Source organism: Pleurodeles waltl, chromosome 4_2, assembly GCF_031143425.1.
Source record: "Pleurodeles waltl isolate 20211129_DDA chromosome 4_2, aPleWal1.hap1.20221129, whole genome shotgun sequence".
Taxonomy (NCBI): Eukaryota; Metazoa; Chordata; class Amphibia; order Caudata; family Salamandridae; genus Pleurodeles; species Pleurodeles waltl.
Window position 1 is genome coordinate 526,583,764 of NC_090443.1, and position 20,342 is coordinate 526,604,105.

The window sequence follows — 20,342 nt, forward strand, 5'->3', positions numbered from 1 at the left end:
GCTCTTGATTGCTCTGGTTGTTATTCACTGTGTGTGAGCTGTCTTGGCTCTGCACTGGTTGTTATTCTCTGTGGTGAGCTGTCCTTGCTTTGCACTGTGTGTGAATTGATCCTGCTCGCAGAGGTTGTTATTTACTAGGTGTGAGCTGTCCTTATTCTGCACTGGGTGTGAGTTGCTCTTGCTCGCTCTGGTTGTTAATCACTGGCTGTGAACTGCCGTCGCCCTACACTGGTTGTGCTAGTGCATGTTTTTCCTCGGCGCTGGCTGCTAGCTACCCTTGCCCTGCACCGGCCAAGAGACCCTCCTGGTGCTGGCAGAGCTCAGTGCCTCTCCTGTGGCACCAGTCAGGCAGTGGGAGGGCTGGTGGAGGGCGGGGAGGGAGTTCTGCGTCTCCAGCCCCTCCTCGCCTCCTCTGCAGACGGTCGGTACAGAGGAGCCGGCGCCATGAGCGAGCACAGGACCCACGTTATCCTGCTGGCCTGCGGGAGCTTCAACCCCATCACCAAGGGCCACATCCAGATGTTCGGTGAGTCTGCGCCCTTCCCCGTTTCCCCCCGCCCCGCGCCTCCATCCCCCCGGCTCAGTCAGAAAGCGCCGGTGGGCAGCAGGTTGCTATGAGTACGGCTGCATCTCAGGCCCTGAAGGGGGAGGTGGGGCAGCATCTTGCCCAGCTCGGGTACCAGCGCAGAGGGGTTCGGAGCCTCCCTGCGTCCGTTCCAGCTCGCGGTCTGTGCCAGAGGGGCGTACGGGCTCCTGGCACTGCAGCCAGGGAGCATCGCAGCAGGGTATTCCGACTCTCTGCGTGTTACACATACACATAAAGCAGGGCTACTAGGCTCCTCGCATCCCACACAGGTACGAGCGCGGAAGAGCGTAGAGGCTGCCCGCGTCCCCCATCGGCCCTACAAGCTGCCCACGTAGAACACAGGAACATATACAGCATCCTTCTCGGGTACTGTCACAGCTGAGAGTACGGACTCTCTGCATCCCAACTCGTACAAGCACAGCGGGGCGTGCAGGCTCTCCACACTGACTCAGGTAGCATCGCAGTAGGGTTTACCGGCCCTCTGCATCCCTCAAAGGCACCGGTACATCAGGCCATAAAGAATGTATACATCCCACTCAGGTGTCATTACAGCAGGGCAAACAGGCTCCATTTGCTCTGCCTAGTCACCAGCATAGCACGGTATACTGCTCCAAGGACTCCAACCAAGATCCAGCAAGGCATACTGAGTCCCTTCATCTGATACAGGCACCATCACAGAAGGACCTACGGGCTGTCAGCATCCCTCACAGTATCAGCACAGGAGGACACACAGGCTATTAGAATCCCAACAGGCACCACCATAGAAGAACACAAAGGCTGTCAGCATCCCTCCTAGTATCAGCACAGCCGGACACAGACTGTAAGTATCCCTCCGAGTATCGGCACAGTAGGAGATACAGGCTGTCAGCATCTTTCCAAGTATCAGCACAACAGGGCATACGGACTTTCACCATCCTTCCCAGTATCAGCACAGCCAGACACACAGGCTTCCCAGTATCACCACAGCAGGACACGGAGGCTATTAGAATCACACTAGGCACTATCACAGAAGAACACATCGTCTGCCAGTATCCCTCCCAGTATCAGTACAGCTGGGCACACAGGCTAAATTTAAGCATCCCTCCCAGCATCAGCACAGCCGGACACACAGGCTGTCAGCATCCCTCCCAGTATAAGCACAGCCGGTCACATAAGCTTTAAACATCCATCCCAGAATCAGCACAGCCGGACACACATGCTGTCAACATCCCTCCTAGTATCAGCACAACAGACCATGCAGGCTCTCACCATCCCTCCTAGTATCAGCACAGCCAGACTCAGAGCCTCTCACCATCCCAGTTAGGCACCATGACAGCAGGACACACAGACTGTCAGCTTCCCACTTAGGTATCATCACAGAAGGACATCAGCATCACTTCCAAAACAAGTACATCTGGGCACACAGGCTGTCAGCATCCCACCAGGCACCGTCACAGAAGAACCAAAGGCTGTCAGCATCCCTCACACTATCAGCACAGCAGGGCATGGAATCTCTCACCATCCCTCTTAGGCAGCGTCACAGAAGGACATGCAGGCTATCGATTTGCCACTCAAGTACTATCACTGCAGGACATAAGGCTCTCAGCACCCCTCCCTGCTATCAGCACAACAGAGCAAACAGGCTCTCATTATCCCACCCAGGTACCATTACATCAGGGCACACAGGCTCACAGCATCTCACTCATGTACCATCGCAGCAGAACATACAAGGTCTCTGCACCCCCCAATCTGTCAGTATCCCTCTCAGGTATCACCACATCGGGGCACACAGGCTCTCGTCATCTCATCCATGTACCGTCGCAGCAGAGCCTACAAGCTCTTCTTCTCCCAAGTTGTCAGCATCCCTCCCGGGTATCACCACATGAGAGCACACAGGCTCTCAGCATCTCACTCATGTACCGTCGCAGCAGAAAACACAGGCTCTCTGCATCCCCCAAGCTGTCAGCATCCCTCAGTATCACACCGGCGGTCATCATCCCACCCAAGTACAGCTGCAGCCGGGTGTACAGGCTCTACAGACGAGGCTCAAGTCTGCTGTTCGTGATGTCGGAGGGTGGACTGTTTGGCTCTGCTGGTGGGTTGTAGTAGCAGGTCGAATGTCATACTCTCTTGCCATGTATTTGGGGTTGGGCAGTTTTGATGGTGGTGCTTTCAGGGTAGTGTGGTGACGACAGAGTTTGTATTTCTGCGTTTTGTGGCGTCTGGTCGTAGAAGGACTGAATGTAAAATTCCCTGACCGAGGTCTGATGGTAGGGTAAAATATGGATGTTTCGCAGGTTTTCTTGTGATGAAAGGTAGGGGCAGTGCTTCAAGTGAAAAACACACATACATTGAAACGGGCTCCCTTTTTTGTCCTTCGCATCCTACAGAAAATAAATCTGCACCCGCGTTAATGGCGCAAGCTAGACCAGCGACAGGCGTCACCTAAAGTACCTTTTGTGACACAGGGACGAAACAACATGGCGGATAGTGTTGTTTACCACTGACGTGCCATGGCCTAACATACTGTGTCAACACCGTTAGTGTCCCTTGTACTAAGTCGCTATTTCATTGCCGCAAAATAACCAGGATACTCCCGATTCATTTTCATTGTTTTATTGCTTATGACGTAGGACAGTGGTGCCATAAACTGATAAATATGACAATCCCTGCTCGTTTCCATAAAGATGTGTCTGGTGAGAGGCGCAGATCTCTATGTGCCATTAATTAGGCTGTTACTTACGTAGGCTACAACTCTTGTAGGGGTTTCTCACAGACACCGTTTATGCCACACCCCTTTTAGAGACCCACTGCCTTTTGTGATAGTAGTGGAAAGCAATATGGGTTTCCTGGCCCTGTGTGGGGGGTCTGTTTACAATAGGAACAAACATAAGGTTCTGCTGTTTTTGGTTTTTGGTAAGCAGGGGATAGCAGGATCGAATGTTCAGCGTCTCTGGAATTTTGGGGTATTTGGTGGTAGCTGTTAATGGTAACGTGCAGGATTCGGTCTTGCTGTTAGTGGATTGGTGGGAATCCCAAGCCAGGAGTTTTGAAATTATGGTGTAGTGATAAGAATTGTGGGAGTCTCAGCTCTATGTTTTCGGGGAGCATAGTGACACTAGAGATGTGAAAGTTACTGCTCTTTTTTACAGACATAGTGGAAGTGATTGGGGATATGTAAGTCCCAGCTCCCGTCTTTTCGGAGGGTAGTGGAATTGATGTAGCAAGATGGAATAAGGGAGTCCCTTTGTTTTCAGAATTAGGGGATACGGAATGTTTGTGTTTTCGTGGGATGGAATGTTGAAGTTCATGAGTGTTCTGGGTAATAGTGGCAAGGGCGTGGAATGTGGGAGGCGCTGTGTTTTTGGGGTATAGTCTATGGCTTGTCATGTGATAGCTCCTGCGCCTGTGTTTTTGATGGTTGAGGGTGTAGTGGCTTGGGTATGGAATTCTGTCGATCCTGCCCCTGTGTTTTCGGGGAATGAAATGAAAAAGCCCCAATGTACAGTGGTAGTGGTTTAGAATGTGGTAGTTTTCCTAGGGTGAGGTGGATAGTGCCAGTGATTTGGAATGTTGTAGTCTCTGTTTTCTCAGGGGAGGAATAGTGTCGGTGACACGGGAAGTGGGATTCCCTATGTTTTCAGGGGACAGAATTTGGAAGTTCCTATGTTGTCGATGTTTGGGCTAGTGATGTGGAAATTGGGATTCTCTACTTTTCATCAGGAAGCAGTTTCAGTGGTAAGGAATGTGGCAGTAATAATGTTACCAAGGGCTATGGTGGTGATGATGTGGAATGTGGGAGGCCAGATGTCTTTGATGCGATAGTAGCAGAGGAATGAAATGTGGCGGTATCTAGAGCAGTGTATGGTGGTCTGATAGTGGTAGATTGTAGAAATCTCTGCCCCGGTGTTTGGAAAACTGCAGCTAGGGTTTTGGAATTTTGTAGCTCCAACCATCGGGTTTTGAGGGCTATAGCAGTAGTGATATGGAATTTGAGATACACTGTCTATTCAAGGGGTAAAGGGCAGTGGTATGGACTGTGGAAACCCCTGTGTTTTAGGAGGTATAAGGGCAGGGATAGGGACCGCCGTTTGGAGGGGTATTAGTCGTGGGATGTGGAGGTCTCAGTCCCTGGAGTTTGGTGGACTTGGGGCAAACGGGGATATGGAATCTAGGAGTTGCAAAACCTATGTGGCATGAGTAGCGAGGCACCTAGCTGCTTTTGTTACTGACCTTGTCTGTATTTGTATGTCCTGGACGGTAAACTTATTGGGAAAAGTAGTGAAATCCGGTATATTTTCCCTTCTGAAACATGAACCTAAAACAGCAAACGTAGAAAGGAACCGGTAAAAAAAAATCTCAGAGCTGTGCAAATCGTTTCGCACTGATTTTTGGATCAAACTGAAGGATAATTGCCATGTTACACAGGAATCGTGACAATTTTACAAGAATCATTTTTCACCTTGGGTGTTCCAGAATAGCAAACGTGAACAAAAGGCCGGTGTATTTTTTTTTTAAGAAAGTTGAAAAACATGTGGGCATGGTAGATGTGCCTTGGCAAGGAATGCAGGGAATCCAGGGGTGAAGTGCAAACAAGTAAATTGTCTTAAACATTTTGGGAAAAAGGGAATATGTTCCCGAGACTCACGTGTGTACATATCCGCCTTCACTGCATGACTCATCATGACATGACGCCATTCGTGTTTACGTTCCCACGCGATTGGCAGATTGGCATGAAGTTAGTGTACTTGTGGCTGCATGTTTACCAATATCTTAATAAAGCATTAATGGAGTATACCTGAATCAGAAAGCTACAGTAGGGAGAGTGTAAGCATCCGAATTCTTTGCAACTTCAGAGCCATACATATAGAATACATTCATCACAACACTTAAAGCGAACAATATGGGGGAGTGAAGATTTGAATAACAGATATAGGTATTTTCAGTGCTTTGATCGGAGAATAAAAGCTTCTGTTTGCTTTGCAATGAGATGGAGAATTGGATATTTCGTTGTGGACAATGAAGCAGACAACTGTTTTGTATGGAAAAGGCTTTAGAAAGGTGTCAGAAAGGTGCCTGAGTGATGTTTAATGTAGAGTAGGTAAGTAAGTAAGGCCATACATACAACGTGACTGCCACTCACCACTTCATATGTGGCTGGATTCACATAGGCTCCGAATGCGCATGTGTCCTGAGAGCTTTGGGCAAGATGGTGGAAACTACTGTACCAGTGAACTAATACATGAAAACTGCCAGACCTCTCCTCTCCGCTCATTTTGCCATCTTGAGCCAAAGGGCTCCCACCGCCTTTTACCATGATCTCCTGGTCTATCGAGGTCTTCCGAGACATACCTGGTCACATTCCTCATCATGGACCTACCTGTCTTTCTTCCCCACCCAGGAGTTACTGGTCCCCTTTTCTGTCCTAGATCTACCAATCTTACTTCTGCTTCCTGGACCTTGAAGCCCTGTTCCACATTCTGGAACCGCCAGTCCTTCCACATCTAGAACCTACTTCTCCTGCCTCTGCATTCTGGACCTACTGGTTCTCTGGTCTCTATCCTGATCTTTATACTCCTTAACCCTCGGGGACTACCAGTATTCCAGACTCTGTACTAAGGAGATCAAGATTTGAAGTCTCATTGTCGTCCGTCCCCGCAACCAGGTCTCTGCCATGAAAGAAGGCCAACGTGCAGAAGTAAGAAAACCTCTAAAACAATCCCTTCTCAGAAAACTTACCAGAGCCCTTGGAATCCCTCTCCAGAGAGTTCTACTGCCCCACCAATCATGTCACATATCAAAAATGCTTCTGCCACCTCCCTAATTTCCGGCAAACAAAACATGTTGCTGATACAAGATAAACTGCTGCCTAAGCATAAGTACTACCTCACGCATTATCTCCCAGTTTGAGTGTTTTAAACCTCATTTCTCACAGACACCCCTCATTTCACCATCTTTCTATTGGCCGTGTGAGTCAGCACAAGCTTGCATGCACCCCCCCACACATTTTTTCTGGAGAAATCCATTTTATCCACACCTCACTAGTCCTTGCTACCGTACCATTATTTGCCAATTCACTAAAATGGTAGGTGTAGCGATAACCCCACACTAAGCCCCTAAACAACATCCAATCGGCTGCTGATGGGCTTAAACTTTAAGAACGTCAGCAGCATTTGCTGCGTCATATTCCCTCTGCCAACCCAATTATCTGCTACTTTAAACCATGACCCCAGGTGCCTCCCGAATGGCTGAAGTTCCCCTTTAATAAGGGGGTGCCACATAGATTCAACGTCTAGCACCTTTCCCCCCCTAGACAGAGGAAACATCGTGGACTTACGGGGGAGTTAGTGTTATATCACGTGTTAAATTCCAAATCTCTGTTGTGGGCACATTTTCTCTCCTACATAGCTCTTTCTTTCTCTGTCGTCGTCACTTTACAGATTGTGTCCTCATACAATAACTTCAAAAATTCCACAAACTTTCCTGGATTCACACCTTAGTAGCGAACAGCAAACAAGTGCCCAATTGGTTTACAAGACCGTTCAGAGTGCCATTTTGTGTCTTTTTTTAATGTTGACTTTTGCCTGAAGTTGTAATTTCTTACCTAATCCTTCATGCTCATTTTGATCTGCACATACTTCACAACCTCTTTTTCCACACTTCACTCCCATCCTGGCACTGGAATGCGGCTAGTGAATATGTGATTCATGAAATGGATGGATTTTAAGAAATTTAACAAAGATCAACCACAGCAATCTTTCTCCTAACTGTCTCTCCAATGATGGGGAGATCAGTTTTGTTGTTACCTATCCTTTGTTTGGCAGTCCAGTGTTAAGAAGCTCTAATACTGGTTGGCTGGATTGACTTATGAGCAGGGCGTGCTGTCAGGCTGTGGGCAACCTGAACTGGGTATCAGTGTGGGATGTAGGGTGTCTTGCTGCGTTCGGGGATCTCTTAATGTGATTGGACCTTGAGTTGCATATTCTGTATGTTGTTGGATGAATACGATTTAAGATATTGGGCTGTTCTCGTGTTGGTCTGTTGTTAGTTGCACGCAGTGTGAGGTGGTGGGCTCACGTTTTTATTGGTCTGTTTTTGTACATGATGGGAATTTCTAGCTCTGTCTTAGATATATGGATGTCTGATCTTAGTTTGATATACCGAGGTGTATTGGGCTTTGATTTTTTGTTATTCTGTTCTTCAATAGGATGTAGGCATCTAGCTTTGTGTTTAGCAGGGTCTGTCCTTCATTAGATGTTTCAGAGTTAAATGTGGGTCTGTTGATGATTGTGATGTGACCTATCTGGCTATGTGTTTACGTGGACTTGTTGTTTATTTATGTTTTATAGGTTACCTAGATCTGTGTTTGTGTGAGTATTATAACTATATATGATTTGGGGTCGCTGGTGTATGTTTTTGTGGGTTTTATCTTATTATGCTTATATGGGTCTGCTGTTAATAAATGTGATATGACATGTCTGGCTCTGTGATTGTGTGTGAGTGTTAGATATGTTGTGTAATCAGTGCCTGCTTTAGTTGGTGGCGCCCGATGCAACAATCTTTATTAGTTCCCCCAATCACCTCCTTCTGCAAGGATTCCCTCACTACCATCCTCAAACGATACCCCTCATCACTCTATAGCCCTTCTCTCACACAATATATTTTCTTTTATAGCACTACTCACACCAGTGTAGGGTGTCACGGCACTTTAGATCACACACATATTATACAGAGAAAAATAATCATAGAAGTGTGTGAATCAATGCATTGGAAATGCTACATAAGACAATGATGACTATAAGGTGTGGGAGTCACATGTTATAAGGGTGCTTGGTCTGGAGAAGCACAAACTTGGATTTAAAACGTAACACAGCAGTCAGGTTAGCTTTATAAACAAAAGGATTGCTGTATCAAAAGCACTAACCTACTGAGCTATCTAAATAAAAAGAAACAGTTCCATGGTCTGAATGTTGCATGTGTGGTAGGCACATTAACCCTCTGTGCCACTTTATGATGAGTCAAAACTGTAACTAGACAAAAGTCGGATATCCAGCAGGTACATTAATCACCAGAGTCACGTTGACATGTTTATTATTGCTTGAAAATTGTTGGACTGGCAAGGAATTCTCCAGAAGATGTTTTTAACTCGATCAGATATTTCAAAATTCAATGCCCCTCAAGTCCTAAAGCCATCACTTTATGGAATAGTGTAGCTTTACTGTTGGATCTGAAAAGGCACATCTGGTTCTGTATTTGCATGGGTGTGTCATTGAATGTGACATAAGATATCTGTTTTTCTGTGTGTCTGTTTTTAAGATGGAATTTGGTAGTAGTATTGTGGGATCTTTGTGTTTGGAGGCTTTGCCTTATTGTCATAGTGAGGGGTATGGGTGAAGGACAGCCCTTCTGTACTGAGGGGACTTTCCCTGAAGAACCCCATAAAGCTCCAGGTTGGAATGACAAATTATTGAACTCAAAATATTGTCCTACATTGATAAAGGGCTTGATTTAGATCTTGGCGGATGGAATACTCTGACACAAATGTGACTGATATCCCATCCACCATATTACAATCTCCATAACATATCATGGAATTGTAATACGGCGGACGGGATATCCATTGTGTCTGTGACAGAGTATTCCCCTCTGCCAAGATCTAAATCAGGCCCATAGTCTTCAAAGTATCATCTTGCACAATATTTCCAAGGTAAGGATACATCAGGGAAGATAGCTTTATTATTCTACCTTCATATTTACTTGCTTTGAGGAATTTGAGGAGTTGATAGCTTGAGTCAATATTGTTGCTGGTTGTAGGAGGCTGGCCTGGCTTGTAGTGGGTAGCAAGGGGTACTTACACTCTGTACCAGGTCCAGTTATCCCTTATTAGTGTAGAAGAGGTGTTTCTAGCAGCTTAGGCTGATAGAAGGTAGCTATAGCAGAGCAGCTTAGGCTGAACTAGGAGACATGCAAAGCTCCTACTATACCACTGGTGTCATATGCACAATATCATAAGAAAACTCAATACACAGATATACTAAAAATAAAGGTACTTTATTTTTATGACAATATGCCAAAAGTATCTCAGTGAGTACCCTCAGTATGAGGATGCCAAATATACACAAGATATATGTACACAATACCAAAAATATGCAGGAATAGCAAAAGGAAGTAATGCAAGCAGTGTAAAGTTACAATAGATTGCAATAGGAGCACATAGGTATAGAGGCAACACAAACCATATACTCCAAAAGTGGAATGCGAACCACAAATGGACCCCAAACCTCTGTGAGCTTGTAGAGGGTCGCTGGGACTGTAAGAAAACAGTGAGGGTTAGAAAAATAGCCCACCCCAAGACCCTGTAAGGTAGGTGTAAAGTGCACCTACAACCCCCAGAGAGCACAGAAGTCGTGATAGGGGCATTCTGCAAGGAAAACCAACACCAGCAAAGCAACAACAGTGGATTTCCGGACCTGAGTACCTGTAAGAGAAGGGGACCAAGTCCAAGAGTCACAACAGTGTCGAGAGTGGGTAGGAGCCCAGGAAATGCCAGCTGAGGGTGCAAGGAAGCTGCCACTGGATGGAAGAAGCTTGGTGTTTTGCAAGAACGAAGAGGACTAGGAACTTCACCTTTGGAGGATGGATGTCCCACGTCGTGAAGAAGCTTACAGAGGTGTTCACACGCAGAAAGACCACAAACAAGCCTTGCTAGCTGCAAGGGTTGCGGTTAGGGTTTTTGGATGCTGCTGTGGCCCAGGAGGGACCAGGATGTCGCCACTTGGATGAGGAGACAGAGGGGGCGCCCAGCAAGTCAGGGAGCCCTCACAGAAGCAGGCAGCACCCACAGAAGTACCAGAACAGGCACTTAGAAGAGGAGTGAACCGGAGTCCACCCGAAGTCACAAAAGGGAGTCCCACGACGCCGGAGGACAACTCAGGAGGTTGTGCACTGCAGGTTAGAGTGTCGGGGACCCAGGCTTGGCTGTGCATGAAGGAAATCCTGGAAGAGTGCACAGGAGCCGGAGCAGCTGCAAATCACGGGGTACCCAGCAATGCAGTCTAGCGTGGGGAGGCAAGGACTTACCTCCACCAAACTTGGACTGAAGAGTCACTGGACTGTGGGAGTCACTTGGACAGACTTGCTGAATTCCAGGGACCACGCTCGTCGTGCTGAGAGGGGACCCAGAGGACCGGTGATGCAGTCTTTTGTTGCCTGCGGTTGCAGGGGGAAGATTCCGTCGACCCACAGGAGATTTCTTCAGAGCTCCTGGTGCAAGAAGGAGGCAGGCTACCCCCAGAGTGTGCACCACCAGGAAACAGTCGAGAAAGCCGGCAGGATGAAGCGATACAAGGTTGCAGTAGTCATCTTTGCTACTTTGTTGCAGTTTTGCAGGCGTCCTGAGCAGTCAGCGGTCGATCCTTTGGCAGAAGGTGAAGAGGGAGATGCAGAGGAACTCTGGTGAGCTCTTGCATTCGGTATCTGAAGAATTCCCCAAAGCAGAGACCATAAATAGCCAGAAAAGGTGGTTTGGATACCTAGGAATGAGGATAGGCTAGTAGGAAGGTAAGAGCCTATCAGAAGGAGTCTCTGACGTCACCTGATGGCGCTGGCCACTCAGAGCAGTCCAGTGTGCCAGCAACACCTCTGTTTCCAAGATGGCAGAGGTCTGGGGCACACTGGAGGAGCTTGGGGCACCTCCCCTGGGAGGTGCAGATCAGGGGAGTGGTCACTCCCCTTTCCTTTGTCCAGTTTCACGGCAGAGCAGGGCTGGGGGATCCCTAAACCGGTGTAGACTGGCTTATGCAGAGATGGGCAGCATCTGTGCCCATCAAAGCATTTCCAGAGGCTGGGGAAGGCTACCCCTCCCCAGCCATCACACCTATTTCCAAAGGGAGAGGGGGTCACACCCTCTCTCAGAGGAAATCCTTTGTTCTGCCTTCCTGGGCCAGGGCTGCCTGGACCCCAGGAGGGCAGAAACCTGCCTGAGGGGTTGGCAGCAGCAGCTGTTGTGGAGACCCCGGAAAGGCAGTTTGTCAGCACCCGGGTTCTGTGTGAGAGACCCGGGGGATCATGGAATTGTCTCCCCAATGCCAGAATGGCATTGGGGTGACAATTCCATGATCTTAGACATGTTACATGGCCTTGTTCGGAGTTACCATTGTGACACTATACATAGGTAATGACCTATGTATAGTGCACGTGTGAAATGGTTTCCCCGCACTCACAAAGTCCAGGGAATTTGCCCTGAACAATGTGGGGGCACCTTGGCTAGTGCCAGGGTGCCCACACACTAAGTAACTTTGCACCCAACCTTCACCAGGTGAAGGTTAGACATATAGGTGACTTATAAGTTACTTAAGTGCAGTGGTAAATGGCTGTGAAATAACGTGGACGTTATTTCACTCAGGCTGCACTGGCAGGACTGTGTAAGAATTGTCAGAGCTCCCTATGGGTGGCAAAAGAAATGCTGCAACCCATAGGGATCTCCTGGAACCCCAATACCCTGGGTACCTCAGTACCATATACTAGGGAATTATAAGGGTGTTCCAGTATGCCAATGTGAATTGGTGAAATTAGTCACTAGCCTGTTAGTGACAATTTGGAAAGCAGAGAGAGCATAACCACTGAGGTTCTGGTTAGCAGAGCCTCAGTGAGACAGTTAGGCATCACACAGGGAACACATACATATAGGTCACAAACTTATGAGCACTGGGGTCCTGGCTAGCAGGGTCCCAGTGACACATAACAAAACATACTGACAACATAGGGTTTTCACCATGAGCACTGGGCCCTGGCTAGCAAGATCCCAGTGAGACAGTGAAAACACCCTGACATATACTCACAAACAGGCCAAAAGTGGGGGTAACAAGGCTATAAAGAGGCTACTTTCTCACACTGGTCAAAACTTTAAATTCAACATTTTGGTACCACACTGACTCTAGATATAGAAACCACTAGATAACCTTTACCTGGATCATTAAATCTGGTTTACAAAACTTTACCTGGGTCATGACATCTGGTTTGCGAAAGACTAAACATCATGCATTCTTCATTTTAATTAAACAAATACAGGGAGTGCAGAATTATTAGGCAAATGAGTATTTTGACCACATCATCCTCTTTATGCATGTTGTCTTACTCCAAGCTGTATAGGCTCGAAAGCCTACTACCAATTAAGCATATTAGGTGATGTGCATCTCTGTAATGAGAAGGGGTGTGGTCTAATGACATCAACACCCTATATCAGGTGTGCATAATTATTAGGCAACTTCCTTTCCTTTGGCAAAATGGGTCAAAAGAAGGACTTGACAGGCTCAGAAAAGTCAAAAATAGTGAGATATCTTGCAGAGGGATGCAGCACTCTTAAAATTGCAAAGCTTCTGAAGCGTGATCATCGAACAATCAAGCGTTTCATTCAAAATAGTCAACAGGGTCGCAAGAAGCGTGTGGAAAAACCAAGGCGCAAAATAACTGCCCATGAACTGAGAAAAGTCAAGCGTGCAGCTGCCACGATGCCACTTGCCACCAGTTTGGCCATATTTCAGAGCTGCAACATCACTGGAGTGCCCAAAAGCACAAGGTGTGCAATACTCAGAGACATGGCCAAGGTAAGAAAGGCTGAAAGACGACCACCACTGAACAAGACACACAAGCTGAAACGTCAAGACTGGGTCAAGAAATATCTCAAGACTGATTTTTCTAAGGTTTTATGGACTGATGAAATAAGAGTGAGTCTTGATGGGCCAGATGGATGGGCCCGTGGCTGGATTGGTAAAGGGCAGAGAGCTCCAGTCCGACTCAGACGCCAGAAAGGTGGAGGTGGAGTACTGGTTTGGGCTGGTATCATCAAAGATGAGCTTGTGGGGCCTTTTCGGGTTGAGGATGGAGTCAAGCTCAACTCCCAGTCCTACTGCCAGTTCCTGGAAGACACCTTCTTCAAGCAGTGGTACAGGAAGAAGTCTGCATCCTTCAAGAAAAACATGATTTTCATGCAGGGCAATGCTCCATCACGCGCGTCCAAGTACTCCACAGCGTGGCTGGCAAGAAACGGTATAAAAGAAGGAAATCTAATGACATGGCCTCCTTGTTCACCTGATCTGAACCCCATTGAGAACCTGTGGTCCATCATCAAATGTGAGATTTACAAGAAGGGAAAACAGTACACCTCTCTGAACAGTGTCTGGGAGGCTGTGGTTGCTGCTGCACGCATTGTTGATGGTGAACAGATCAAAACACTGACAGAATCCATGGATGGCAGGCTTTTGAGTGTCCTTGCAAAGAAAGGTGGCTATATTGGTCACTGATTTGTTTTTGTTTTGTTTTTGAATGTCAGAAATGTATATTTGTGAATGTTGAGATGTTATATTGGTTTCACTGGTAATAATAAATAATTGAAATGGGTATATATTTTTTTTTTGTTAAGTTGCCTAATAATTATGCACAGTAATAGTCACCTGCACACACAGATATCCCCCTAACATAGCTAAAACTAAAAACAAACTAAAAACTACTTCCAAAAATATTCAGCTTTGATATTAATGAGTTTTTTGGGTTCATTGAGAACATGGTTGTTGTTCAATAATAAAATTAATCCTCAAAAATACAACTTGCGTAATAATTCTGCACTCCCTGTATATTTAAAATGCAATATTATGGCCCTCATGACGATAGGGGTCCGAAGACCGCTAGGGCCGCTGTGGCAGTGTCACCGCTGACAGGCCATTGGTGAATACTGCCAAATTAGGAGTTTGGCAATTTGGCCAAAGCCAAACCACCGACCCTCCACCCGTCCCACCACATTACCGCTTTCGGCCAGGCTGAAGGTGAGCACCTCCAGCATGGCGGATGGCGTGATACCGCTAGTGGTATCACAAGGCGGGAGACTGCCAGGATTTTTCTGGCATTCGCACTGCCAGAAAAGGCTGGCGGTCTTGCATCCTGGCAACAGGAATAAGCATTTCTGTCGCCAGGATACACTTGCACACACGTCCACATACCTGCACACATGCACTCACACACTTCTACACACAAACACGCCCCACTCACCAACACCAATGTGACATACACACCCATTCACATTAACAAACATACACAAATACCGCACTCATGCACGCATTCACTCCCCCATGCCCCATGTGCATACATACATTCACCCCCCTGCACTGCATACACACACTCGTCTGCTCTCCCCATCCACTCACACACTCCCTCTCCTCCCCCGTCCACACACAATCACTCACACATGCAGACACGCATCCACAAACACTCCCCCCGCTTTCACGACATTGACACACACAAACTCCCCTCCCCTGTCGGACGATCCACTTGCCTTGTTTGTCGAGGAGGTTGTCCAGGAGGGGAAATGGTCCTGGTGCTTCCACTGCTGGCAGCACCTCGCCATCTGGACACTGCCACACTGTATTACAGGTTGTAATACCATGTGTGGTCTCTTTTTTTCGTGACAGTACCTCCTCTGCACCGCCGACCGCCAGCACGACTGGTCTCGGAATTCCGCCATATTTCTGGGGAAGTCAGAGATCAGTTATATTAGAGAGGTCTTAAGACCACCAGCACTGGGGGTATTTTGGCGCCAGTGGCTTTGGAGGTGTTTGGAAAAGTCATCATGAGGGTCTATATCTTTAAAATACATAATAAGAGACTTTGTGACTTTTTGGTCAGAGCTGCCAACTTTGGGTCCTGGCGTTGTCTCAACATCCTGTAATTCTTGGCAAATCACTTAATCTCGCTGTGTCTAAAACTAAAATTAGACCTTATGTAATGTAATCGGGTACTCGTGTAAAGCTTTCCAATGCCCTTGGGCCACGTTTGGGTAATATAAGGCTACAAAAAAATCAGGAATTGATTAAAAGTCTAATATTGACAATAATGGGTACTCTTGATAATTAAGCTACCTATTTATGCAGATAATGTCCCCAAAATCCAGCACTGCATACCGCATTTAATTGGTTGGCTGAATATGAGGTAACTGTTGGATATCACACCCAGACTGTGAGCTTGCTGCATTGGGCTGCTGTGGGGACCCAGATCCTCAGGCCACAAAATGGGAAAACAAGATGGGCTTCCCAAGCAGAAGAGAAACATTTTTGTATTTTCACCATTAAGGGAAAGCTAATTGTTCTGAATTTAGTACTGAGGGGCATATTTATACTCCGTTTGCGCCGAATTAGCAAATTCGGCGCAAAATTAACGTCATATTTATACTTTGGCGTTAGACGCGTCTAGCGCCAAAGTAGGAGTAAAGAGCGTCATTTTTTTGCGGGAACGCCTTCCTTGCGTTAATGAGATGCAAGGTAGGCGTTCCCGTCCAAAAAAATGACTGCGACGCAAATGCGTCGTATTTATACTCCCAGGCAAAAATCACGCCCGGGAGTGGGCGGGTCAAAAAAAACCGCATTTGCGCCGCTTTTTAACGCCTGGGTCAGGGCTGGCGTTAAGGGACCTGTGGGCTCAAAATGAGCCCACAGCTGCCCTCCCATGCCCCCAGGGACCCCCCCTGCCACCCTTGCCCACCCCAGGAGGACACCCAAGGATGGAGGGACCCACCCCAGGGACATTCAGGTAAGTTCAGGTAAGTCTAAATATTTTTATTTTTATATTTTTTTTGTGGCATAAGGGGGCCTGATTTGTGCCCCCCTACATGCCACAATGCCCAATGACCATGCCCAGGGGACATAAGTCCCCTGGGCATGGCCATTGGGCAAGGGGGCATGACTCCTGTCTTTACTAAGACAGGAGTCATGTAAATGGCGTCTGGGCGTCGTTAAATATGGCGCAAATCGGGTGGAGGCGATTTTTTAGCGTCAACCTGACTTGCACCATTTTTAAGACGCCCTAACGCCATTTTTCCCTACGCCGGCGCTGCCTGGTGTACGTGGTTTTTTTCCACGCACACCAGGCAGCGCCGGTCTGCTTGCGCCGGCTAACGCCATTCAATAAATACGGTGCCCGCATGGCGCTTCAGAATGGCGTTAGCCGGCGCAAAAATTTTTGACGCTAAACTGCGTTAGCGCAGTTTAGCGTCAAAAAGTATAAATACGGGCCTGAGTGTGAGAGACACAAAGAGTTAGCCTGGACAGATTGCAAGCATTATCTTGGATGTTTAGAATGAGGAGTTTAGGATACTTCCGATATGAACCATATAGACATGAAATAAAATGGGAGTCATGGCGGAGCCTTGAGTTACACTGCAGTGGATGTAGGTTATTCTTGCAAGGAAAGGGCCCACTTTTACTTGTTGTACACAGTTATGCAAGAAGGAAGTGAACCATACTAGAGCAGCATCACAGATACCAGCTAAGGTGACCATTCTATCAATGAGTACCTGTAAGTCGATGAAGTTACATGCAGCAGAGAGATCAAGTAGAATCAATTCACAGGGGTGGCCTTAGTTAGGGGAAGAAAGGATTAGCATCCCACCAAGGCTAACAGGTACAAGATCTAAAGCAGTCCTGTATTACTCCATCAGTCAAATCAAGCTAAACTGTTCTCTGCCATCCAGGCCCTAAAAGGGGGAAATGAAGGTTGCCCAATGTATCTGAGGGAAATGCTAAGTATAACACTGAAGAGACGGTACCCTGGCTGGAGAGAAGCCCCAGTGAGGTCCAGTTTAATTTCCTGAACACCCCAACTCACAAATGAGGCTTCAAACCACCAACCAATGCCATACATATTAAAGCACCCCAAGGCTCTATACTGCCGCCTTCTAAGAATTGTCTTTTTTTGTCTGGTAGAAAACATACTCAATTTACAGAATCTCACCTTTCATCCACACCAGTGATGCACACACCAATAACAAATCCCTTGGCCCTCCAACCTGGACGAGGGGACGCCTCTTGGTTCCCATAACCAATTGCCCACTTGCCTGAAGTGCTGCTGGCAGACGGGCTCATGCCAGCACACAGAAAGGGGAAAAGATAGTTTAGCCTGGCATGCAAGATGCCTCAGAGTCCATCCAATGTCCCTAAACCTGTTTGTTTTCAGGTGTTAGTGAGTTAAGTGGTGGAATCTATTATTCTTTGACTTCTAGTCAGGATTAAGAGTTAATCCACTAATAAGGTGACATGTTTAGTCTCTGTCTCCGCTTTTAGTATCTGGTGTTCATGTGGATGCTCTAGCAGTTTACTAGGGCGACTGACACTTCATTTTGCAGGAAGCCATTCTTGCATTGATTTATTAGAATGTTTTCAGTGTGCTGCACAACCGATTAAGATGCAGTTACAAGAAGAGTTGGGCAGATGGACATGAAGAGGGCTGTCTCATCAGCGCGAGTTATCAGCTACAGTAATGGAAACAAGAGCATCTTCAGATCTTTCTCCGGATGATTTCTGATTGTCTGGAGTGAGATATTTGCTTGTGCAGCTGCAGTTCTGATTAAAGGGGTTGCTTACAGGCAGCATGGTAAAACCACAAGAAAGAGGACCTCAGAAGGAATGTGGAGAGAGTACTGGTACTACTGTAGGGCTGTTCATAGAGACAAGATGGTGGTTTTATATTCTATGATCTGAAAATACTAATTCTGTTATATTGTGGTCTCATTACGTGGATGTTGAAGATCACATATTGCTGGGAGGTTGCAATTGCATCTGTCTTGGTCATACTGGATGATGGCTTTGTTTATGTGATTTTGGCCGCCATGGTATAATTGTATACTGTTGGCATTTTAGTGTTTGTGAGGGCCTAGGTGTTTATTTGATTGTAACAGTTATGTTCCCTGTTAGAAATGGGGTTCCTGTTGGCTAGGATAGGCACCCAAGCCAGGCAGAACCCCACATTTCTAGACAGGGTAAGGGAGTCACACAGTTAAATAACCCCTGCTCACTCCCCTTGGTAGCTTTGCACGAGCAGTCTCAGAGGCAAAGGGTAAAGTGTTTGCACAACACACACACACACCAGTGACATCATAAATACACTATAAAAGAGAGTTCACACCAAGTTACATAAAAATAAACTGTATTGCACATAAACTGTAGACCAAAACGACATGAATCAGTTATACTTTGCCAAGCAGGTAATTGTTAAATCAACATAGTGCTACTACAAAGAAGTATTCTCACATTGCACATCAGGCCAAATCAATTATAGAGGAAACGTTATGGTACATATCATATGGCCCCTGAAACAGTATTCTATCCTCCTGTCTACAGAAAGCATGACATACATCAATCTCGGAACACGGCAAAGCAGCACATAATGAAGAAGGCAGGGGAATCACCCCACAACACTCACAACTGAAATCAACACGTCGATATGGTGCACCTGCCTCTGTATTATAGGCCATGAGGTAGTTGTCCCCAATCTTGGTTCCTGGGCTATCTGCCCACCATCATCCCTGAATACGGTAAAAAGGGTCTTGTCAAGCATGGGACATTCGTCGAGGTTTCCTCTCGTCATGCAAGCCACTGGTGAGTGCCCCCAAAGGTATGCCACCAGAAGGAGGAAGAACACACACACTGTCTTTGTTGGTGGGGAGATCTCATGGGGTACCCCTCCATGTGGGAGAACAAAAAGGCTGACGCCTAGTGCGGCTGCTGCCTTCGGCGACTTCTCACAAGAGCAGCACACCTGGAGCTCTCCATGGCCTCCTGGACTGCTGCTCTGGCTCCTGAGGTGGTGGGGAAACTTCTCTGGGTTCAATGTGTAGCACGCTTCGTGTGGCAACTGCCCACGTCGGTGCAGCGCAGATGCTCACTGCTGCGACTTCCTCCCAAGCCGCTCGTCTCCTCTGACCTCACTCACCCTTGTCTTTCCTCAGGGCAGGAGCGGGCAGCACGACAGTGAGCCTCCCTCAAGTCCACATTGGAAGGGGAGCAGCTACCGCTCTCTGGATGGCTCAGGTCGCAGTGGTGTTCTGCAGCCTCCAAAAATAGATGCCTGCTTGTGCCCCAGGGGCACCAGATAGTGTGCTTCTCATCCGTGCTTTTATAAAACACTGCCGGCAGGCCCCTCTGCACTCCTCCTTCTCTACGTCCCTCCTGGACGGAGGGGGACAGCACAAAAACTGAGTACACAGCCACGGTGACAGCACAGGTGCTCACCACGTGTTCCCTGCAGGCTGAAGGCAACTCACCATACGTTCCAGTAGAAAAGGATTATAGCTCTCACCAAGCACTATGACTGCAGAGCCAGGGGCAGCAGGTGTGTCAGGGGGAATCCTCTGCTGACCCCTAGAGAGGACTGGGGGCACACAGAAACAAGGTACCAGCAGCAGGCCAACTCATCAGGGTCCTTGGGGTGAAGTGGCAGTCCTCCTTGTGACCTATCAGGCCACAGGTAAACACAACAGCAGGACAGTTCTAATGGTGGTTCCTTTTAGCATAACAGTTCCTTCCAGCAGTATCTGGTGCCAAGTCCACGCAGTGTCTCAAAACATGGAGTACAACCCCTTTACTTATACTCCAAATGTCTTTAATCTAAAGGGGCACTTCAAAGGAACTTTAGAAGTGCACAATACCCCATCTCAACCCCAGCCCTGGCTCCAGACATCAGTAGGGGATAAATGAGCCCTTTGTGTGAGGGCAGGGCACAGCCTATACAAATGTAAGTGCGTCCCGCCTCTCAATCTCCCAGCCCAGGAAGACTGTTCAGTATGTAGATGCAATCCTGTTTCACCTCCACCTTCCCTGTGTGATGGCTGTCTGGCAAATATGCACAAAGCCCAGCTGTCACTGTACCCCAAATGTGGACTGGAGTCAGGCTGCAAAGCACAAGAGTCATTAGCACAGTGAAATACCCAATTTCTAAAACTGGCATCTCCACAATA

The 20,342-nt window shown here is 47.3% G+C and overlaps 1 protein-coding gene across 1 annotated transcript in view; it reads left to right on the plus strand.

The window, feature by feature from the left end:
• Positions 1-398: 398 nt before the first annotated feature.
• Positions 399-20,342, plus strand: part of NMNAT2 (nicotinamide nucleotide adenylyltransferase 2) — a 210,266-nt gene continuing 190,322 nt past the window's right edge. Inside the window, exon 1 of the mRNA XM_069232047.1 lies at positions 399-526. Coding sequence (XP_069088148.1) covers positions 445-526 — 82 coding nt within the window. The 5' untranslated portion in view covers positions 399-444. The remainder of the gene's footprint in view (positions 527-20,342) is intronic.